The 23,180-nt window shown below is 43.4% G+C and overlaps 1 protein-coding gene and 1 long non-coding RNA gene across 5 annotated transcripts; one reads left to right on the top strand and one right to left on the bottom strand.

The window, feature by feature from the left end:
* Nucleotides 1-3,042: 3,042 nt before the first annotated feature.
* Nucleotides 3,043-18,167, bottom strand: ASB9 (ankyrin repeat and SOCS box containing 9). Of its 3 annotated transcripts, XM_068180015.1 has the most exons (8): nucleotides 17,659-18,163; nucleotides 13,025-13,104; nucleotides 11,944-12,051; nucleotides 10,884-11,034; nucleotides 10,188-10,322; nucleotides 8,623-8,814; nucleotides 5,337-5,503; nucleotides 3,043-4,151 (listed from the first exon to the last, which is right to left on the bottom strand). In XM_068180015.1, exons 1-7 carry the CDS (start codon nucleotides 17,750-17,752, stop codon nucleotides 5,379-5,381), a joined length of 885 nt encoding a protein of 294 aa, XP_068036116.1. In that variant the 5' UTR covers nucleotides 17,753-18,163; the 3' UTR covers nucleotides 3,043-4,151; nucleotides 5,337-5,378. The 3 variants fall into 3 exon arrangements, with proteins under 3 accessions (XP_068036116.1, XP_068036117.1, XP_068036115.1); XM_068180016.1 differs by lacking the exon at nucleotides 8,623-8,814 and having other exon boundaries at nucleotides 17,659-18,166; XM_068180014.1 differs by lacking the exons at nucleotides 3,043-4,151; nucleotides 5,337-5,503; nucleotides 8,623-8,814 and adding an exon at nucleotides 8,845-9,214 and having other exon boundaries at nucleotides 17,659-18,167.
* LOC137468362 (uncharacterized) lies at nucleotides 17,698-22,907 on the top strand. Of its 2 annotated transcripts, none has more exons than XR_010995897.1 (2): nucleotides 17,698-17,826; nucleotides 22,795-22,907. It is a non-coding gene; the product is annotated as an uncharacterized lncRNA (long non-coding RNA). The 2 variants fall into 2 exon arrangements; XR_010995896.1 differs by lacking the exon at nucleotides 17,698-17,826 and adding an exon at nucleotides 21,741-22,587.
* Nucleotides 22,908-23,180: the final 273 nt, after the last annotated feature.

The following is a 23,180-nucleotide window of genomic DNA, read 5'->3' as shown; positions in this document are numbered from 1 at the left end:
TGTGTTTGTTTGTTTTCTAGTCTGAGAAATAATAAATGCAATTATAGTTTGAAAAATAGAAAAAGCTACCTCTTAACTTTTGCTCTGTGAGGGAAAGTTTTTGTTTAGGGTTGTTTGGCCAACTGGAAAAATGACTGGGAGCTGTGGACAAAACCATCCCCTTCTAGTGGTCAGTGAACAAAGAGACTGAGCTGGTACTTCCAGGACCTGAGCAGTGCTCCATCTTTTCTATTGGACAAGTGAATAGAAATAATTCTGGTGAAGCTGGGACATGCTCACACCTTGTGCTCGCCATTAAGATTATCTGAGGAGCAGAAATGCACTTGTCACCTATTCTGAACTGATAGGTATAAATGGAGTTATTTCAGAAAGGGATGTCCATAGTCATCATTGAAGAGACTTGGAAAAACAGAGGTTCTGCCAGCCAGCTTGTAGGAAAAATTATATATAAAGAGTTGGAAGGAACAAAGACTTTGTCAGTCTCAGTCACCATGCTCAGCCAGAGGGTGAAAAAGCTGAATAAAGTGCAGGGGTGATGCTCCTTCAGAGAGGCCTGGGGAGAGCAAAGCAGCTGCCAGGAGCCTTGCCCCATTCAGAAATTCCCAGAAACACCAATTGTTCCTGTTTTGGTATTATTTAAACAGAGGGAAAAAAAATGCAACTCCCTTTCCTCAAAATAAGATAATAAAAAGTGCAGTCTCAATGACAATGAGACAACCCTATACTTGTCCTATTCATAACATCTTTCCATGGTCTGTATGAACCTCTGTGATTCAGAGTTAGTGCTTTCATGAGACAAAGAGCTGCTACTGCTGCATTTTACAAACCACAGAAAGAAAAGCTCCAGGGATTTCAAAAGCCATAGACTCGGCAGACTCCACAGTTTAATTTGTGAAGTGAGACAGCTGACAGATTACAAACTCAATTTTACTTCACAGTCACTAAAGCCATGAATCTAGTGCTGTGTCACTTGAATCAGTGATGATTAATGAGTTTCAAGACCTTTAAAAGGGCAAAGAAAAGTAGTTCAGAAAGGAAAGGCTTCACCTGGCACAGAAGAGACAAGACCTTGTTGCACGGTGACATGAGCCAGGTATTCTCCAGCACTGAGGTAGGGATAGAGTAAGGGTTACTGTGTTGAATGATGTAAGAATTTAAAACATTTCTCTTCCCAGCAATAGTTCACTGCTGTCATTTTAAAGAAAAGTGGACTCCCCTAAGTGTCTTAGAGAGCAGTTTTGCATCAAATATTGCCTGGTGCATGAAAGTGAGTATCCCTTGGAGTAGAGAGCTGAGCAATGTGTCAAGGAAGGACAAATAATTGCTCAATATACATGGAAATAACTCCTGAGAATTTTTATCCAAAGCCAGCGGGATTCAGGCTGGAAGTGCAGAGCAAGGCAGCATCCATTTTGACAAATACAGTGCATTTGTTAAGCAAGAAAAAGTGGATTCAGGAGCATCAAGTCTCAGACCCATGATTCTCAAGAACATGAGTCTGATGGGAATTGAGCATATCCCACATTAGGCATAAAAGAACTCTCTTTTTCACCACTAACCTACTATTTTTCAGCCAGTCTGTCCCATTTGGTTAAGCTAGTAAAGTAAAATTTTATTTCCTTCTTAGTCATCTTGAAAAGAATTCATGCCAGTGGACAGACAAAAGGACATTCTTTGAATATGCTGCATGTTACATTTACTAGATTTGTAAGTCTGTTGTTTCCAGTTAAGAGAAAATATAAAACGATAAGAAATGTACAGGACAGGTGTGGACTTTTGCACACAACTGCAGAAAGAGCTGTGTCCTGGGACATGGCTGATCCCACCTAGCAACTGCAAAGATTTATTGCACCAGACATATTTCAATAAAACAAAAGACCGTTGTCTTGCTTAAATCCATTGTTTTCTTTTGTTGAGGTGTTTTTAGTTCCACAGTTTGCATAAGAAGCTCTCTATCCATCAGAAAAAACATCTTGTAAAGCAATTTGCTGGCACTGCCCTTGCTCTTTGTGCTGGTCTTTGCAGGCAGGGACTCCCAGAGATGCGTCCAATGGAGAGGGAATGACTGTCCTTCCACACCTCCCCAGCCCAACCACGTACCCAAGGGCACTGACAGACACCTGCTGGACTTCTGAGCACACAGGGACCTCCACACTCTCACTTCCAGTAAAGGGTTCCTGCTGTGTACAAACACGCAACAGCACCAGAACATTGCATGTGCCTTTTGCTTAGCTGGCAGGAGAAAGAAATTTATGCAAATCAGTTTAAAAACCCAAAACAATTAAAAACAAACAAACAAACAAAACAAGCTGAAGACAGTGACCATCTAAAATTACATCTTTTCCTGCTTTGTGGAATCTCTATCTCCTTTTCATTAACCCTCAAGTGAGCAAAGAAGGAATTTCAGGAGTCAAACTCTACATTAAAACACCAACAAAAGGCAAGATTTGCACAGTATTTGCATTTTACTCTCATCTTTACTATATTCTGTTCACTACCTGCCTGCAGGTGGGATTGCAAGAAATTAGAATTCAAAACTCCATAATATCAGTCAATCCACAAAATTAAGGCTATGATTTAAAAACTGAATGAAAACAAATTAACAAGCAAAAGAGTATGAACTATTTATTTCTGAGAAAATATCCTACAAAATTGTATGGCTTAACTACCATTAAACCATTAACATAAAAATAGGAAAGAATGTGATTAAATATATTCATGATAATAATTTATGTCCTGCATTGCATTTTGAATGGTTTCAAATGTAGAAAAAATCCAAATCTCACCTATAATGAGCTTATTCATCTTGCACTTTTACAGTTTATAACTGGATATGTGTTGATGCATAAAGCTGTAAATCACCAGTGTTGACCACAATTTTTATGAAAATAAATAAGTAAACACACTGAGATGATACAAGCTGAGCATACAGAATTCATCCTAATTCCACTTGGGCAGAGAAATTCAAGTAAACAGAGTCATACCATGAAATTTTCATAAGAAAAGCAAACTAGAAGCAACACCCTCACCTGGTTCTCAGAGCCTGATATTGTAATTATTCCTATAAACCCATTGGCTGAAGTTACAAAATAAGATGCCTAAAGATGAAAGTAAAACTAGTACCTACAAAAATGTTTCTTCATCATCTAGAATATAATGAGATGGATCTCCAGTGTTCCACTGTGTCACCAAAGCACACTTTAATGTCCAAAAGTTAAGCACTAGGTTCACTGTTCATTCCTTGCCTGTTCAATGCAGATTCAGCTTAACTAAGACAGTGATTTTTTTTTTCCCTTCCCAGATGCCTGCTTTTATTTAACCTCTGTGAAGACAGATGTCTATTTTTCTTAATGGGCATGAGGGAAAACATATATAGAAGGGCATCTTAAATCAGCCAGTTGATTTTTACAGGGCTCAAATATGTGTGATGAATTGGGTCAGATAAGTGACACTTTCCCAAGTGTCTCTATCACCAGAGGAGTTAGAAACCTAACTGTGTTTGTCGTTTTGTCCCATTAGGGTACAATTTAGTGTCCCACAAACTCAACAGAACTGTTCTGTGTTTGGTCAGCACATAGAATCAAACCATCACACTGGATACCTATAGCCAGCAGTCATGTTGTGCAGACAAGGATTTGAGTTGTGATTTACAGCAAATACCAGCATCCAGGTAGCATTTGACCTCTCCGCTCTAACCTTCCACTCGCACAAGGCAGGCTGGCACTGCTCACACTGGCACACTGGTGAGCACAAAAATCAGCTTTCATATATTAGAAGGCTGCCAGTCTCTCCTCTTCTGAGCTGAGGACTCTGTATCTCTCATTGCTGGTGTTAGTGATGTCAGCCGTTTTTGCACTCCCAGACCACTCTTACAGAGTCTCCACAGCGAAGTGAAAAAGGATCTCCAGAAGCACCAAAGTGCTCAGGGGTGCCATGGAAGCCCCTCAGGGTGCTGGGCATGCTGCTGCTCCCAGGTGAGGCAGATGCACTTTGGTTTAGAACTCAAAAGGAAATAGGGCAACGGAAGAAGAGCTGGAGTCTCAGCATTCTTGCTCCCACATCTATCAGGAAGCTGATATCCCCCGGGGAGCACCCAGGTGAGCAGAGAGTGGTCACAACTGCACTTCGGTTTGTGGCAGCAGGACCCATTTCTGAAAGGGAAAGAAAAATGCCCAGTGTTAATGTTCAGCTGGAAATAATCGTTCTTATGACCTCAGAGGAATAAGAACTACATACGTCATACACTGAGTCCACTGCTCACAACTGAGCAGGGGGCAGTAATTGCCCACTGTTTTTAAATTAGGAATGGACTTAATTGGTTTTTTTTATGACCACACATTAGAGGCATTATTATTACCACTCCCATGGAAAATGCTATGAATGAGGTAGCAACTCTCTCAGAAAAAAATATTATCTCACTCTTAATATTTTCTTGGGTGGAGAAGGGGTGTAGAAGCTGTTGTTTTTCTGATGCATGCTGAAAAATGCTTAGGAAATATCACCTAATTTTCAGGGCAGAAAAAGGAAGCACTCAATGCCTGTTTACTGATAGCCTGTTAGCCTGTGTCCTTGAAAATTAACATGCTACAAGGAGAAAATACATAGTTCTGAAGTGTATCTCTTCTATGCCTCAAAGTATCAGGAGTAATTGCCTTTAATGGATGATTAAAAACTTTTGTCCCACTATTATTGCACTGCATGGAGCTGCCATGAGCAGTGACCTTTTTGCTGTCATGGCAGCAACGCTTGTTTCAGATGCTGGCCTAAATGCAAATGATTGTTGGTTGGTGCTTATCTGTCTGCAGTGTGATACCCTTAGAAAATAAATAACTTCTTCCAGAAAATAAATAACTTTGCTTGGCAAGTGGGTTCACTTGGGTTCCCTCCCCTTCCTCGTGGTGGCGTGGGCACAGCCCTCACAGATGACAGGCATGTGAGCACTGCTTACAGAGAAAGCTTTCTGCAGCTCTCCTGGCGTGCCTAATGTTTACATGAAATGCTGTTACTGCTGGGCTGGGATGTGTGTTTTCTTTGTAAGGGGTTGTCAGCCACAAGACCTCTGAAATTGTGCCAGAGAATCGGGAGATCTATTTTAAAATGTTACGCTAATTTTCTGTGCTTTCAAGGGGGTTCTCACATCACATTTCCAAGCTTCACCATGCAACCATGCAGGATTGTTTCTTTCCCAATGGATTTGGTGGGGGTGATGGCATTGAGAACTGAGCGAGCTGGTCAGTCCTGTGCTTCTTTGACCCGGGCTTTACCGGAGACCAAAACTTGCCATAAATTATCATTGCAAACACTGGCAACACTAGTGATGAAAAAGGTCAACAAACCTTGCTGTGTTATTAAAGGCACCGTTTTGAACATGAAAAGGCTCAAATGTGGAGAAGGAAATGTTTCAGCTCGTCTGGGAGGAGAAGTCCAGTTATTTTTTGATGGTGCTTGTATCCAAAGCACCTCCTGATGCACAGGCGGCACAGCTGCATCAAGGACAGTGGCCCTGAGAAAGACCCAGGGAACAGGTTACACACATGGCTTTATAATGCCAAGACCATAAACTTGAAACAGCAGCTGTGCAACCCACCTCCTGCAACCCACCTCTCACCAGGTTTTCACACTCAGCAGTGAAAACTCAAACCTGCATCCCCCAAAGGACACCTGCCCACCTGCAATCCAGTCCATGTCTAGTCACTCTGTCATTACTCAACTGGCATCAGCAGCATCAGCCTTTCCCTTTTAAGCTGTACAAATGCTTATTCTCTCTGAGAAGAGATGATTGATGCTACTTTAAAAGCCCTTCCCTCCTCTCACTCCCTCAGTGAGATCCAAGTTTTTAGTCCACTGCTATATTGAGGCATATTTCATAACAGTGACGAACACAAAGCAAAAGAAGCACTTTATAGTTCTTTATTTAAACCTTCCAGGTGAACCAGTCCCATATTGATAGATGGGAGCCCTGTTCAAGAATCTTTGTCACTTTACAAAAAAATCTAAGTATAATAGCATTATACACTTGTTTGGGTCACTTATCCTTTTCAGGAAGAGGAAGATCCTATGTAAAGTTCTACCTGCAGCAACCATCAGTGTTCAACCCTCCAGAGCATTGTTTGCACAGGGGTCACAAGTGGCAGGGGCTGTGGGAGGGCAGGTAAGAAGAAGGGCACCAATGAGGGGGTTGGATGCAGGGAATGGGGAGGACACGAGAAGGGACACTGCAGAAAGCAAGAGGAAGGTGACTGAGCTGGGAAGGGACAGTTTAGGTGCCCTCCCTCCTGCAGAGCAGAGGGAAGGAAGGGAGGCCACAACAAAAATGTGGTGATGTGACAGCTTTGATCAGCTTTTGAGACTTCCCTCGTGCAGGACGCCACCTTCCTAGCAGCTCTGCGAGGCTGAAAGCTGCTGTGCTATCACAAGGGCCGTGCAAAGGGCTGTACTCTTCCGCTCGGAGCCAGCATATGAGTTGTTACCCTGTTCTTGGGTACCAAACAAGGCCAGCTAGTTAAACTATTGCAGTATCACACTGCACTTGTGCTTGACTCTGATCCCACATATAAATGCTCTGCCTGCAAACATCTCATTAAAAAAACAAAAGCTTCCATTAAAAGAAAAAAGAGCCAAACCCAAAACATGAAGACTTATCAAAACAAGCAGTGACACTACACTGGAAAATATTTTGCTAACACAAGCACACAGTACATTTTTGGAGCGCTCACTAATTCTCCCACCCACACACAGGACTGTCCCTGAGAAGTAAGCAGGTATGATGGTTGAGCAGCACAGTGATCGGCCAGGAAGGGAACCACCACAGGTGGCAGCTACACCAGCCCTGGGCTAGTCCTGGGAGGGTGACTGGGCCAGCAAGCTCACCAATTCATCTCTGGTGGCCAAACATGCTCCCTGCAGCCTGCCTGGCCATGGGCTGCAGGGCTGCAGCAGCTGGGGTCTGGGGGGAGAGGAGCCTTGCATGGCAGGAGAGCAGCTCTTGTACCACTCTCCTAGATCACAACTGCTCAGCCAGCCAAAGAAGCCAGACATCAGCTGTCCACAGGCATGGACCCACTCAGAGAAGGGAACGTTGGAGAGCAACAGAAAAACCACTATTCCACAGGAAAATTCCCCTCAGGCATTTATTGTTTCTGATTTTGATTGCTGAATTTCGCTTAGAAAAGTTCCTCACTGCCCATGCTGTCAGCTCAGCCTGAGCAGTATTTCCAGGCCAGCACCACAGGGCGTGCCTGAAATGTTTTTCTATCTCAAATAAACAGGACACATGCAGTGCCACAGGAGTCAGAATTGAAGTCAGCAGGGACTGGAACTCAAAAAGATCATTGCTCTGTGTGCCACAGATTAAGTTGGGAAACCAAATATCCGTTGCTCATGCATAACATGCACAGCACAGTTGTTTCCATGCTACTTTCATGTCACTTTTTCAAGCAGGGCCTCATTCATCACTTTGTTATTCCAATTTTACCTTTCTATGGCAACAGTTTCATCAATGTGTAAGTGGCATGGACCGCACCATCACCAATTTGTTTAAAACAATGAAAATCCAGATTATTTAGTAATGTATATAGCTTGCTGACTGAATGAGAAAATCTAAGGAAGAACACAAGTATAAAAATGAGTAGATACTACAGATTTTATTCTAATTTCCCTCGATAATAAGTAACATTTCTCTCCATAATTCATTAAATATTTCATAATCAATAAAATAAAATAAAATTACCTGAAACTATTTAATTTAAATGTATGAAATAGACTCTTCCTAAAGTTTAAGCTTATGGTTTGATACTGCTGTTATTATTTGGCACATAAGATTGGTCTTTAGAGAAAATCTAGTGTATAAATTGATATAAATATATAATTCCTTATATCATTCCTGTGCAATTTTCCTTACTATCAAAAAAAAAAAAAAAACAAACTCATGTAGTCTTTCATTTCAAAGATACTTTTGCATCTATGAAAAAGCTTGGCCCAAGAATAAAAGTAAAGGACAAAGAATTAAAAACTAAATTCTTTAATATACCTTTTTTTAGTATTACATGCATTACATTTTTTGGGTTGCAAATCTGCATTTATGCATTTGTGCTGAGACAAACCTGACCATCTACTGCATAACCAGAGATCCCAAACCTCATCCTCACTACCTAGCCTCAGTTCCCATCAGAGGTGATTTTCTGCCTGCATTTGTCAGCACACTCCATGGAACACTCCTGGGTCTACTGCTGAGTGACACAAGGGAACTGACAGATTCTCACTGAATGCAAAGCTTTAAGTAATGAAAAAAGCTACCATTAATTTCTAAGCTGTCTGTTGCTTGTTTATTCACCCTAAACTCTATTTTGCATTAAATGGCAAGCTCAAGATGATTGCTTCCTGATGCAGTAGATTAAAAATCTGGAGGTTCAGGATGGGTTATTTTTCTTAACATTATCACTGTTATTTTTCTTAACATTATCACTGTTAGTTCATCACTTTATTCTGGCACTTGAACAATGTCCCTATGTCAGCAAATGGAGGCTCAGTTATTCCCAGTTTTCTAGTGCTAGCAACCTGGAATAGCATAGCCTTATGCAATAGTCTGTGTGGATTTTCCCTTAAAAAAGTTCTAAGGGGCACCTTCTCTCTGCAGGAAAAGTTGGCCCACAGGGCAGCCAGGTGGGACCAGCTCCACTGGCCTCTTGTTTTCAGCATTCTTCACCCAAACGTCTGCTCCAAAGTCCATCAGCAGCTTCACCAGCTCCACGCTGCAATTCCTGGCAGCCGTGTGCAGAGGGGAGTCCAGGCCCTTGCCGCTGTTCACATTCGCTCCTGAACAACAGGAGGAGCAAAGAACAATGAGAAGAACCAGGACTACACAGTAGCCCATTTTAATTCACTGCACTAGCTGCTATTTCTCTGAATAACACACAAGTGCTGCAGCCTGCACCCAGAGCTGGACTCCTTATGCTGGGGCTTGGTGCTACAGTTTGCACAAGCACAACTCTCACTGGCTGAGGACTGGGGCTGTGACTAAGAAAATGATCCTGGAGGAATGGTGCATGAGAAAGTCCTTCACCCACAGCCCAGCCCAAGGGTATCTTGAAGCAAGACAAAGGTGTAGCTCCACCTGTGGCCCACATCTGCTTCCCATCCCTTAAAATAAACTCAGGATCTGAACATGCTCTGTACTGGAGGCTTAAGATGGTGGGATTTCCAAATGCCAAAGTATCTGTTAGGGGAAAAATGCAAGAATAGAAAAGTTCTAGAAGTCCTTGGTAGATGAGGTCAAAAACACCCCTGATGAGAGTTTCCCCATTCATTACTCTGGGTTAATGGCTCCTAAAATATGCTAAGAAAGGTGAGCTGCAGAATTAATTCAAAACTATAATGTTTTTATAGTACACATTCCCATATACAGGAGGCAGCAGAAAAAAAATTAGAAGAAAAAAGAAAATAGTTGCCAACATTTAATTTAGATTAAATACATTTAGATTAATTTGTATTTGACGTCTTCCCAAAAAAGATGACTTCTACTTTACAGTGACCCACTTAAAAAGTGACATATATTATTTTTGCTTGTTTTTTTCTAAATTAGTTTTGTTGCTCCATCATTTTTGTACCAGCTATGTGGCCACTTTAGGTTATATGGCCCCTTTGGCTAGAAGACCTGTACTACTGTAGATAACAAGAAACAGTTTTGTGTAATTACCCCAGCATTTAGAATTACAGCTTTGTGTGATGCAAAGGATATAGTGCTGAACCTTATTCTGCATTGGAAATGTCTCCAACTTTTTATGAAGTCATTGGAAATCAAAACATGTTTGCAGAAATACTATGTGTGTCTGAGTCAATTGTTTTGGGTAAAGAGGAAGTAAAAAAAAATTAAAATGAAATTTCTTTCTGTTGACTTCAAATAACTGCAGCATTACATGCACAGACACTGGAAAGGATAGCTTGTTCCAGACACAATCAGCCATGTGAAATCCAGGATCACCCATCATTTTATTGTGAGCTACCAAGCTGAATTCCCGGGTCAAGAAAACCCTGATCACCCTGCTACCACATTTAGCCAGGGCTGCTATTAGGAGTGAAACATGTCCTAGTCCCAAAGCAGGAGCTCCTCTAAATCTTTGATGCAAAGATAATCCAAAGACAGATGTTGCAGGAAACGAAAGCACACCATTCTTAATTTTTGTTTTTACCTGACTCAAGCAGCTTCCTGGCACAGTTCACTTGCTGGTTCTCACATGCTACATAAAGCGGAGTACCCAGGTGCTTGATGTTGTGATCTATATTGACCCCACGGGATGCAAGGAGTTCAACACATTGCACATGACCTTAAAAGGGATAAAGGAAGAGTCAACTGACAGAGATCAGGCTCTTTTTTTTTTCAGCAAATTCTCTGTTGCAGCAGCATAGTTTGGCAAAGATTCAATGTTTTGTCAAGAGGTGGTAGTATAATACTTTCATCCATTCCAATGGATCCAGCCAGCAAAACAGGAGCTGAAAAGCCACATTCAGCAAAACAGGCTAAAGCCCTCACATTTTATCTGACTCATTTCAGATGTCTACTGAAGATGAGATTAATCACTCCATGTTTCTCTCCACTCCTTTTGAAGACAGCCAGAGTCTCCCTCAAATGTCCACATTGCAGGCAGCTGACTTGGACAATGCATTCCCTTCCAGGTGGCTCGATGTGAACTCAGAGGATCTGACAGCTGAGCTGACCTGCCCTTGAGGAGCAACAGGCATGGGAAGAACTGCACCCCTCATGATGAGACCAATTAGCAAGGTATTTTGCATGACCCAAATCAAGAAAATTATCTTCTTTATCTCTCTCCTCCACTTCAGCACGCTGCTAGCAGCATGGAAAGGAGAGCTGATGCCTGTGGGGTTACCTCTCTTAGCAGCTTCGTGGATGGGGGATGCCAGGTCACAGGGTGGGTGTGGGCTGGCTCCATGCTCCAGCAGTAAATTCAAGCAAGCCACACTGCCACTGACACAAGTGTTGAACAGTGGTGTGTGCCAGTCAACAGTCACTCCATCCACCTGGGAGAAAATAACACAATCCAGCAAGACTTTTGTCTTCTCGGTATTTCAGAATTGATGACAACTATCCAGTTTCTCAGCAGGAAATAGGGGTTTCGATGTTTTTTATTTAATTCCATGCCAAAGCTCCCCAGTGCTTCTGAAGACTACAACTTTTCCTTAAAATTATCATTTAAAAAGTATTTTTTGAAATTACCCCCAAGTCTCTCCTACTGCAAAAAAACAAACAAAAAAAAAAAAACCCAAAAAACATCAGGGTTACTCTAGGGTCTCTCAGGAGTTACCAATCTAAATGTACGACCATTTCTCAATTATCTTAGCTGAAACACACCTACCCATAGCCTTCTTCTGAAACAGTTCATTTTTTGGCTGAAAGTGTGCAACTCTTCCTTATTTTTAAGTTTTTTTTTTTAATTTTATGCATGAATGAATTTTCTTATTCACTATAATTTTGAAGCTAGCTTGAAAAGTAGTGGCCATGAGACACCATTTCACCATTCTACTTGCATCTTGTTTCCATTTTCTTCCCATTTTTTGTCAGTTGATCCTAACATTCCTATGCCTCTACTTAAGACTCTGCATATTGATACCAGTAAGATTAATGTGTGCATAAAATAAAATGCACCCTTAACTTCTGCAAGATTATAAACACTTTGCAAGATGAACTTCCCCTAGTTCTTGTGAAAGATGAGAACATTTCATCCTCATCTAAAGAACAATGATAACTGTTGCTTATATCTGTGCTTTTTGGATTGCTTTATTAGGAAGCGCATTTCATAAGTACCTTAAGCAGAGCTACATACAGAGTGTAAATCACAGAGATACTCTGCCACGGCATCACGTAGTATTACAGTGTGGAAGTACAACGTACTAACACTAGAGACAGTGGTCTGTCCATCACCTACTCACCTGAGCACCATGTTTTAACAGGACACTGGCACAGGCAGCATGACCCCCTAGGCAGGCTTCATGGAGAGGAGACACCTGGTCTGCTGTAACAAGATTGACATCATTCCCCTGATAAGATAATGGAAAATATCATTAAAACCAACTACTAAAACCCCCATGCAAAAATCCACAATTAAAAAAAAACCCTTCTTTAAAAGCTTTATGTAACTAGACCTTCTTCAACTGCCTGGAGCTATTCAACTCAGAAAGTAAGCAGATGAAGGGGATAAAGAGGCTGTGATGATTTGGCTGGAGTGGATACTGGCACAGCACACCTGAGGCCATGCCTTGTACACACTGAAAACCAGCACAGAAGGCTTAGTGGACTGTCCAGTGGGACAATACACTGCGGTTGTTTGACTGACTTGAACCCTGAAATGCTCTTGAAGTATTTTCTGCTCTTTGCCTGGAGGCAACCAGTGAAGGAAAGAAAAGCATCAGAAACATTGGTTGGATTCCACAAGATCTTTTGTTTCTAACCATCTTGGTGCTCCAGAAGACTAAGCTGGAAGAGTCTCCAATGCCCCTTCCCTTTCCATCATCTCTTTCACAGGTTAAACCCAGGGATTTTGAAGAAACAAAGTGGTGAAGTTCAGAAGTCACTCCTGCCTATCCCTGACCTTCTGGAGGGACCAGGGCCCTGGGATATGGTCAGGCACTTCAGAAACAAATGTCTGGGTGATTGAATTGAAGCCTCAACCAGACCCATGACTGGGTCCAGAGCTGGCCATCAGCTGGGGCACCAAAAACTCCTCACAGACATGCGCAGGAGCTGCAGAGGAGCTGCCCTTGGCCATCCAGAGATCCCAGTGATCCCATTTCCTCTGCCACAGTTAACATATCAGTACATCATCAAATTAGTGCACAAAACCTGTGCTGGGCAAGGAACTGATTGTAGGAAAGAAAAGCCCGTTGCATGCAGATTTCGCTGTGGCCTGGTTAACACCATTTTCTCACCCTGAAGTTTCACAGTAAAGCACAGACTGCATTCATCCACTGAAAAAAAACCTGCAGAGACCACATGAACCCAGTGGAGAGGTACCTGTTCAATGAGTTTCTTCAGGGAAAGCAGACGCCCATGGATAGAAGCCTCATGTAAAGGAGACCAGTCTGAAACAAAATCTGTATAAAAACAAAGACAGGAAAAAGGCTAAAACTTCTATTTAACTAGCATACTTTACTTCAACTGTGTGACCTCCCTTCTACTTTATTTGACCTGCCAAGATTTCTTTGGAGCAGATGGTGTGAGGGAGACAGACAAGAAGATGGCTTCCCTCTGGGTACATTTTTAACTCATCCCGTGCTTGCACTGCACAGCTGCGTTCCCCTCCAGAAGACAGGAGAGGTATTTGCAGAACATCACCTGCCTCTGGCTGAGCTTGTCCCTCTCTCTGAATTATTTCCAGGGCCCTTTTTTTCCCCCACAAACTTATTACATTTTACCAATTATCTCAAAAGGAATATGCTTTGAAGAGGGTTTGGCTGATCAGTCATTTACCCCTGCTCAAAGCTGGACTGGAATCAACAACACTTGGCAAGAGAAGGGACCAAAGTACAAGAAGGCAAAATGTACTACCCGTTGATTCAGTCTTTCAGTTTTCAGTGTTTGTTAAGAGTGGTGCATTTTAAGTAATAGCTGTGCTCTCTGCATTGTTGAAACCACAAAGTGAGGTACAGCACATATATACCATATAAATATTCATAGAGGGAGATCTTCAGTATTACAGATTTTATGGCTCAGAGTCAACTGACAGCAATAATCCCTCTGGGAGATATTTATGTCCCAGCACTCAAAACCCAGTGTCTGCTCTATGTCAATGTCCCAGGTTTCCCCTGGGAGGGAAGGTAAGCCTTTACAGAGGGAACTTCACACAGCTTCCTGTTGAAAGACATCTTGCTGTTCTCTGGAGATGTCCCACTCTCCTCCACTAACTACAGAGAATACTCCAGTGACTAAGTTGCTGGCTGAGTTGCCGAGGTTCTCAGGAACTATAATAAAGCACATGCATGGAATGGAATCCTTAACAGCGGCAAGTCTGCCTTCAGCAAAAAACTCTAATAAGCCATTATAATTCTTTAAAGGAATGCTTACACATAAGCTAATGATCATAAAGTTTTTAAATGAAAAGAAGGTATATTTAGGCCAGAAATAAAAATGTGGTGGTGAAATAATGGAACAGGTTGCCTAGAGAGGTGGTAGATGTCCCATTTGTGGAAAGATTCAAGGTCAAGTTGGATGGGGCTCTGAGAAGCCTGGTCTAGTGGAAGGTGTTCCTGCTCGTTGCAGGGGTGTTGGACTAGACAACCTTTAAAGGTCTCTTCCAATCTAAACCTGGCTATAAGTCTATGAATTAGCTTTTAAAGAAATTAGTATTCTTTGTTATTAGCATTATTTGAGCTCTGCCTGCCTCCTTCTATGCTCCATGGGCTGCTTCCCACAACAGTTACACAGTTTCATTAGGTTCCTGAATATCCTTCAGCTTTAGCAAACACACAGCCAGTTCTGGAAGCTATGGCTCTGGTTCATAAGGATAGCAAACCTGGGCAACAATTATTAAAGCACAGAATGATTAACTGACTAAAACAGCTTTGCTCTAAGTGATGTGTGTCAGACTGATGCTTATCTGACTGTGCTGTTGCTCTCGTTGGTCCTGCCTGTGTTACAGTCAGTTGTGTTTCCAGCGTATGTAAAAAGCTTTTCCCCATTTAGAAACTAATGTCATTGCCTAAATTGCATGAGTTGTAAGGGAAGTATGTTTATAGATATTCTAAAAATCTAGATTGAAGTACAAGTTTTTTGAGCTGCAACTTAAACTTTTTTTGGCCACACAAATATTGGCAGGCGCTTGTGCCTGTACCAACCTGTGCAATGTACCATCTTATTATATCATTATGTCATGATGATATAAGAGGGACATACCCATGTGTGGATTTTATCCATTCAGTCCTTGCTTGAGAAAAGACAGGTTTCTACTGAAATTCTAAAAAGAGCCAGACCAGCCATCTGTGGACTGGACATTGGCTTGCAAGTTTCCAAGTTTTAACAATGAATTAAAAGATTGACCATATAAGCATTAAAAATAAATGTCAGTGAAAAATAAAAATATATGTGCCAACATCTGGGAGTTCTGTGACTGAGAGAAACCTAGAGTTTTTATCCTAGGTGGAAGTGAAGCCCTATGGAGCCCTAGGGAGTCCATCACACCAACCTTGATACCTTGGGAGGAGCAGGATTAAAAGCTTAACTGATGACTAATTGAGATGGCATAATTCCAGATCTGCTGCCATGAACTGCACAGCCCCAGGCTGATGTCTCTCCTGCCCTACCTCCATCTGCAGCAAGCACCTCTAACCTGAAGCAATGCCAGGGAGGCAAGCCCCCTGGAAAGGATGGCAAATTTCTCCAGTTTCTTGACCCAAGGCATCACCTTCTGGCAAATAACCATATTTCTATTTTCTGCCTGCTCCAGGCTGGAACTCAAGTTCCTTGCCTGGAAGAGGAGAAAGGCTGCAGTGATTTCCATGTCTCACTGCCCTCTTTTACACTTCACAGGAGGCACACCGTCAGAATATAAAAGATGTGTATTGTATTTGATTAAGGCCTAAGCAAAAGTCAATTCCAGCTGACCATGGGCTTTCAAAATCCTGAACTAGTGAATTTCATGAATGTGCCCAGAGCACTCTGCATATGGACTAGCAAGGCCAGTGTATGTGGGGGACACAGCTGTTCATTGTATGTACCACCACCAAAACAAGGACCCGATTGTCAAAAATAGTTCAACTGCTCTTTCGCAAAGAAACAAGATCATTTGTCCAAATTTGAAATTTACCCACACCTTAGTCCACAGAGAGGCTGAGTCAGACCCCAGTAGTTCAGCATCTAGACTTCCAAATCCCACTGGCTTTCAGTGGCTTTGGGTCACCTAGCTCCCCTTCCACTGCAGAAAACTCCAGCCAGCCCAGAGGTTCCATTAAACCTCTGGTCATATTGGATTGCATTGCCATCACTCAGGCAGGTGACACAGGCAGCCTGGTGTATACAGAGGGAGTCTTATAGCAATAACCATGCACACATGCAAATTCTGACTGCTCCCTGTGCACAACAGAGCTCTCACAGAATCTTTCTAGAGCACTGGTTTTTGTAGTGATGGCTGAAGCAACTCTTTCCAGCCTCTGAGCACGTGAGGGCATTGCACCCTCCGCGCCTGTCCCCAGGCTGGCTTCTTCCCATGCCTCTCACGCACAGCACAACTTGAAAGCGGCTCTTAAGTCCTCCCAGTGAAGGTGTGCTCTTGCATTCTTATTTGCAGGTACAAAATCCTACGGCATTATATAGAACAGTATTACAAATTGTATTTTTCACAGTCAAAGGCAGTCCCTTAAAGTTTGTGATCTACGTAGCTTGAGCTAAATACATTCCCGCTGGAAATTGCCAGCAGAGCTTATTGACTCTGCTAAGGAACAGGCAGACACAAAAGGAATGGACTAAACTTTGATTTTCAAAGGACCAAATGATCTGTGTGCAGCACTGTGCCATGTGGGATTCCCTCCTTCCACCCTCCATTTTGCTGGAGCTCATCTCCAGTGTGGACTGGTTCTATTTCACACAGTTAATAATATCACTGTGCCTTCCCGCTCACCCCAGCCTCAGGCTGTCCATACGTGGCACGCACGAGGGCAGGCAGACTACACTGCAGATAGACTGGTCAGCCTTGCATTTTGGTTTTATGGTCTTAATTTTCAACTTGGTATTAATGGAAACCTCCTGAACAGCAAAGAAAAAGAGCAAGGACAGCATAAAGTCACATTTTCTGAATTTACCTCATTCCATCTGCACTCGCCATGAGAGGAAGAAGTAACTTCACAGAAACAGAGCTACATCGAACACATCCAGCTCAGGATATAAAGTTAAATGACTTGTCTTTTTTTTACCATGTCATATTTTCAATGTTTCTGGGCCAGACCCAGAGCAGCGACCGGAGTGAGGCCATTTGTCTGAGTAACTGCTCACTATTATGTGCCCACAACAGCACTGGTCACAGCAATGCCACTGCAGAAGAACCCAGTAGGCTCAGCCTAAAGACCACTTAAGTCTGTTCATCTGAAAGACAAGGGGAAAGGATAAAAGATAAAGGAAAAAAGGAAAAAGAAGAAGAAAGAGAAGACAAAAAAGAAAAGTAAAAATTCAAATAATTACAAGAAAGGAGAAAAGAAAGAAGGAAAGTAAGGAGGAAGGGAATGAAAAAAGAAAGAAAAAAAGAAAGAAAAAGAAAAAATAAAAAGAAAAAGAAAAATAGAGAATAAAGAGGAATTGAGCTAGTGCTGAGCTTCCTGCTGGCACTAATTTAAGTCAAACACGCCACATTTCAACTTATTTCTCAGTGTGCTGCAGTCCAAGTGCTGCATTTGTTTCTGCTTGCACCAAATGCAGTACAAAACTCTTTTCCATGACACGAAAGAAAAACAACCAAAACTTCAGTATCAAACAGAAAGAGTTTTGGTTTTTTTTTGTTTTGTTTTTTTTTTTTTTTTTCCACAAAGGCATGGGGGTGTTTTGTGGGACCGACTGAGGACCTGTCCTGAAGCAGGACACAGGGAGCAGCACCACTGCAGCCTCCGCTGCCCCTTGCCGCCTCCGGCAGGGCTGAGGCTTGGCCAGGCAGGAGCGTCACTTACCCCTCATCAGCGGGTTCCACGGAGACGCTGCAGATGCCTGGCCTCCAGCTCCTTGCAGTTTGCTGGCATTTCGATTTGTTCTCTCATCATCCATCTCAGCCCTGTCTGCCCAACCGCTGCCTTTTCACTTTGTGGTTGGTTTCCAGAGTTCAAATTCCATCGTCCCCGGTGAGCCCCCAGCGGCCGGAGCGGTCTCTGAGCAGAGCCTGCACGCATGAGCCGAGCAGCCCTTGCGGCAGCCCGGGACGTGCTGCCGGCAGCTCTGTGTGCAGAAACCCGAGTACCTGGGCTGGGATGTAACAAAGCTGCTCCCGGGCTGCCCTGCTCGGCAGCCAGCGACCCAGCCAAGCGAGAGATGTGCCTGATGTCACATCCTCCCCAACGCGACACCCAATCGGGGCGCCCGCCGTTCATTTTTATCAGGAAGGAAATTCTTAGTTTGCCAAAAAAAACAAGACAAAAAGAGCCAGTTCAACTAGTTGAGCAAACTCTGCCTGCAGGGGATGTGCAGAGAGAGCCTGCAGAGCCGGGGCAGGCAGAGCCAGGGGCAGGGGCAGGCAGAGCCAGGGGCAGGGGCAGGCAGAGCCAGGGGCAGGCAGAGCCGGGGGCAGGCAGAGCCGGGGGCAGGCAGAGCCAGGGGCAGGGGCAGGCAGAGCCAGGGGCAGGCAGAGCCAGGGGCAGGGGCAGGCAGAGCCGGGGGCAGGCAGAGCCGGAGAAGCAGAGCCGGGGGCAGGCAGAGCCAGGGCAGGCAGAGCCGGGGGCAGGGGCAGGCAGAGCCGGGGCAGGCAGAGCCGGAGAAGCAGAGCCAGGGGCAGGCAGAGCCGGGGAAGAAGAGCCGGAGAAGCAGAGCCGGGGGCAGGCAGAGCCGGGGCAGGCAGAGCCGGAGAAGCAAAGCCAGGGGCAGGCAGAGCCGGGGAAGAAGAGCCGGGGAAGGAGAGCCAGGGGCAGGCAGAGCTCTGCCCGCTCCCCAGGCAGGGCTTTCGCAGCTCCCCGAGCCGAAGCGCAGAACGGCGGAGCTGCGCGGCTGCTGCTGCCCGGGCCGAGCGCTGCCTGGCCCGCGGCTCTGCGGAGCGCGGGCAGCGAACTGCAGCGGGTTCGTGTCCCCTTACCCTGTTCGGCTGAGACCACTGAGTCACAGTCACACCAGCAGTTTTGTACCAAAGGAGCGTCCTTTCATTTTTAAGCAACTTCTCAGCCAAATCAAACCATCACAAACCATCACAAACCAAACGGCTTTAAAAAAAAATGTTTAGAAGTCTTCATTATTTTTTTTTAGGAGGACCTCTACCTCATTTCTCTGGGTCTGTTTTGCAAAAGTTCTGCTTTCACAGATCATCTCTATTTGAACTATTTTCCTTCCCAATTTAGTACAATTTACAAGCACAAAATCCTTTTTTTATCACTGAATATTTGCCCATTTGTGTTCAAGTGGAAGTAGGCAGAACTTCCATGCAAATTCTAAACCATGTAATGTTTTTCTTTTTTTTGGTTTTTGTTTGTTTTGTTTGTTTGTTTTTGTTTGTTTGTGGGTTTTTTGGGGTTTTTTTGTGGGGTTTTTTTTGTGTTTATTTTTTTTTGTGTTAATTTTTTTTTCTGTATGGCTACTAGAGCAAAATATGTGTATTTGGGGATTTGAAGTTGTTAATACTAGTTTGATTCTGATCCTAACTTAGCTGAGCCTAAGAAACTTGGTTTTAATTTTATTTCTTTCTGTAATGTATGCAAGAAATCTAGAATAATATTTAGGGTTTCTTTGTCCATATCTTTAAAAATAATAATTTATATTAAAAGATGCAAACAGCAGCTGAACATCATCCACAAACTTTGCCAGCAGGGAATCTGTGACAGCAACCTGGTGAGGACAGGGCCAACCCTCCTGAATGCAGCATGGCCTCCTATACTGGATACAAGCTTTGATCTCCCTGGAAATTACGTTTATGTCTTAGCCATACCAACACTCAAACTGGTGTGGGAAAAATGTGTAAACAGAGAAAGTGGTGTATGTAGGTATTGTTTCTGAGGATTAATATGTAAAAGGAATGAAAAAACAATTTTTCCCCTTTAGTGTTGCTTGATTTTAGAATTAGGTTGCCACTTTTCATATATGATCATATCTCTGGCAGATCTAGTATTAACAACCATTTCAACAATTCCACCACCAAAAGGAATCAGCATATGCATCCAAATGTGCAAGCCCAGAGCTGTGTTATCTTCTCTGATGACCAAGAAGATAAATGCAGCAATGACCAGCGAGATCTGGTGCCTCAGGAAGTTTGCAGATGACATGAATTTGAATGGTGCAGTTGACATTCCTTAAGGACAGGATGCAATCACTGGGGACCTGAACAAGCTTGAGGAGTGGACCCATGAGCACCTCCTGAGGTACAACAAATCCAAGTGCAAGGTGCTGCACCTGAGTCAGGGTGATCCCAGACATGAGCACAGACTGGGAGAAGAAGTCACTGAGAGCAGCCCTGCAGAGAAGGACTTGGGGGCTCCTGTGGATGAAAAGCTGGACATGAGCCCACAGTGTGCGCTTGCAGCCCAGAAGGCCCATGGCACCCTGGGCTGCATCCAAAGCAGCCCAGCCAGCGGGTCGAGGGAGGGGATTCTCCCCCTCTACTTTGCCCTCATGAGACCCCACCAGGAGTGCTGCATCCAGCTATGGGGTCCTCAGCACCAGAAAAACTTGGACTTGTTAGAGCAGGTGCAGAGGAGGACCACAAAGGTGCTCAGAGAGCTGAAGCACCTCTCCCATGAAGACAGGCTGAGAGAGCTGGACTTGTTCAGCCTGGAGAAGAGGAGGCTTTAGAGAGGCCTTACTGTGGTCTTCCAGTACCTTAGGGTGCTTATAAAAAGGAAGGAGAGAGACGTCTTATATGAGCAGATCGTTCCAGACCAAATGTCAATGGAGTTAGATTGAAAGAAGGCAGGTTTATATTAGATGTTAGGAAGAAATTCTTTGCTCAGAGACTTATGAGGTGCTGGAAATGTTGCTCTGGGAGGCTGTGAATGCCTCATCCCTGGAAGCATTCAAGGTCAGATTGGATGGTACTCAGAACAACCTGATCTAGAGAATGGCATCCCTGCTCATGGCAGGGGCTTGGGACTAGGTGAACTTTGAGGTCCCTTCCAGCCCAATCCAGTCTGTTGTGACAACTGTGCTCCTCTGAGTTACATTTAAGATGCCCTTATGCTGATATGCAGCCAGATTACAGCAGAGAGTAGCTAGAAAACACACGGATCCTGAGTCTGACATACAGAAATTATCTCCCGAGCTCTTGCTTCAGCTAGCAATTCAGGCCTACCTGCAGAGGCAGTGTGTGACTTTGGCCTGGTGATCACCATAATATTATTAAACCATCTAGAACCACTTACTTCTTAAGCATCATTTTGATGTGAATGGCATCATCAAACTAAATTAAACTCCTCAAATAACACATCCCAAAACCAGGGGATTCCTATAGGTTTTTCTCAGCCTTGCTGAGAGCTGGAATATACAAGAAGGCTTTGATTAATTTAATCTCATTTGTTGCTGATCTTTTGTGGAAGCAAGCAGAAAATTCTCCAGTAAAAAGGGAACATGTTTTAACATCAACCTGGATCTCAAGATAAACAATACAGAACTTCAAATACAGATTAGAAACAGCTTACACAACACAGAGACACACCAGAGCTTTTAAGCATTACAATACTATTTTCCATTTAAATAGCAAACACACCCCTAAGTTCTACCTAAACAGGCATGGTACAGAAATTACTTTATCCTTATTCAAGTGCAGCCATCCTTGGTGCATAGAAGTGCACAGTAAAGTGGAATCTACAACACTTAATATTACTTTTTTCTATTTGCATCATGTCTTATAAGAGGAATAATTTTTTTTCCTCCTTCAAAAATCTACATTTTTTCTAATTCAATGGACTGTTCTACTAGTTCTTTTTTTCTTCCACTTGTTAATCAAGATAACTGTGCAGATAATTTTTATAACAATTTTATTATTATTATTAGCACAAATATTGCTACAAAAATGAAAATGCACTATTGGTAAATCTGTCTTGGTATGAAAGCTCACCCTTGGTTTCTGAGGATGCAAACCACAGAATTACAGGAAATGTTTGGAAAACTGGACACAAAACATAAGATTTGTTCAATTTAACTTCAGAATCAGGGTGAGAAATCATAGATTTTCCTTAGCACTAATGAAGAAATATAGGCATTTTCAAACCATGCTTTGGCTCACCTACTTTAGATGTCTGCTCTGGGGAAGCACATGCTGGAATTTTAGAGTCAGTCTTCACTGACTGTAAAAGGGATCCCTAAATCATGGGCAGAGAATTAGATGTGCATGTGTAAACAGCTGAAACCCACTTTAAAATATGGCTGAATTGACAGCCAGGGGTCCCAGCTCTGACGGCCCTGACTGCTGTCATGTGCCTTGTCTTGCACAGCCTCTAGGTGCTGCAGCTCAGGGTGAAACATCTTCAGTCCAGACAAAGGCCAGCATTGCCCAGTGCCTGAACCACAGAGCCTCAACTTTGGAGTGCCTGTATCTCAGAGAGCAGGGTTTTGACAGAGAATTCAGACAGATTTATCTGCATTGATCCAAGCTGTTGCTCCCTGCCTGGCTCCCACCTCTCAGCAGAGATTACCCAGTACAAGGGATGGCAGCACTGGCTACAAACTGATGCCACAGCTCTCTCAGTACATGGTCCGTTGTGTCAGCTCAAAAACCTGTAAAAGCAGTTTTCTTCTCCAGCCTGTAAACTTGAGCCCTGAGACTCTAGCACGTGCCATATCCTCCTCTAAGGCAGTAATTTCCAGTCAGCAAGCAAGGCAAACATCTGGGACAGCCATGTTTTAAATCACAGCAGTTAAATCTGCCAGAGCTTGCCTGCAGGAGTACTAAAGCACTGGTGTCATTTCCAGAGGTACCTGGGTTTTCTTTGGAAAGCTGCTGTGAAATCCTTGAGCTGACACAAAGTGGAGAAGTTTTCCCTTGGAGAAATTAATAATACTGTCTGGTTCTTGTATCCCTAATTTCCTTTCCTCAAATCAAGTCTCTCCCAGAAGCTTTCCCTCTTTTACAGTTTTTCTAACATGAAATGTTTTCATTTTCCTTCCTCTCACCCTCACAGAAACTTCCCTTTGCAAACATCCCGTCAGCCTGGCTGGGGACCAGACAGACTTCTGCAAGTAACTGTTCCCTTCTGCAGGATGGCAAATTTACTTAGCAAGAGAGACTCTAAATCGAAACAAACAAAAAAACCCTGGAGAAAGCATCAAACTCACCTCGGTTGCATTCTGGCTGCATCAGTAGCACCTGGATCTGTGCTCAAATTCATTGGAGATGTAGAGAAGCACCAAGACTTCCCAAGGAGCAGGACAAACTCTGCAGGAGAGCTTGCAAAGCATTGTGTCAAGAAAGGGATTAGGGGCATTTTCCCCACAGAGAGAAAAGCAACAACAATCCATTTTTCACCACCTGGTGCCAGTTGTCTCTCAGTGAACATCTGTGTAAGCA

The sequence above is a fragment of the Anomalospiza imberbis genome, chromosome 2, assembly GCF_031753505.1.
Source record: "Anomalospiza imberbis isolate Cuckoo-Finch-1a 21T00152 chromosome 2, ASM3175350v1, whole genome shotgun sequence".
In the NCBI taxonomy this organism is placed as follows: domain Eukaryota; kingdom Metazoa; phylum Chordata; class Aves; order Passeriformes; family Viduidae; genus Anomalospiza; species Anomalospiza imberbis.
Note: the sequence above shows the minus strand (reverse complement) of the source record. Positions and strands in the feature narration are given on the sequence as shown.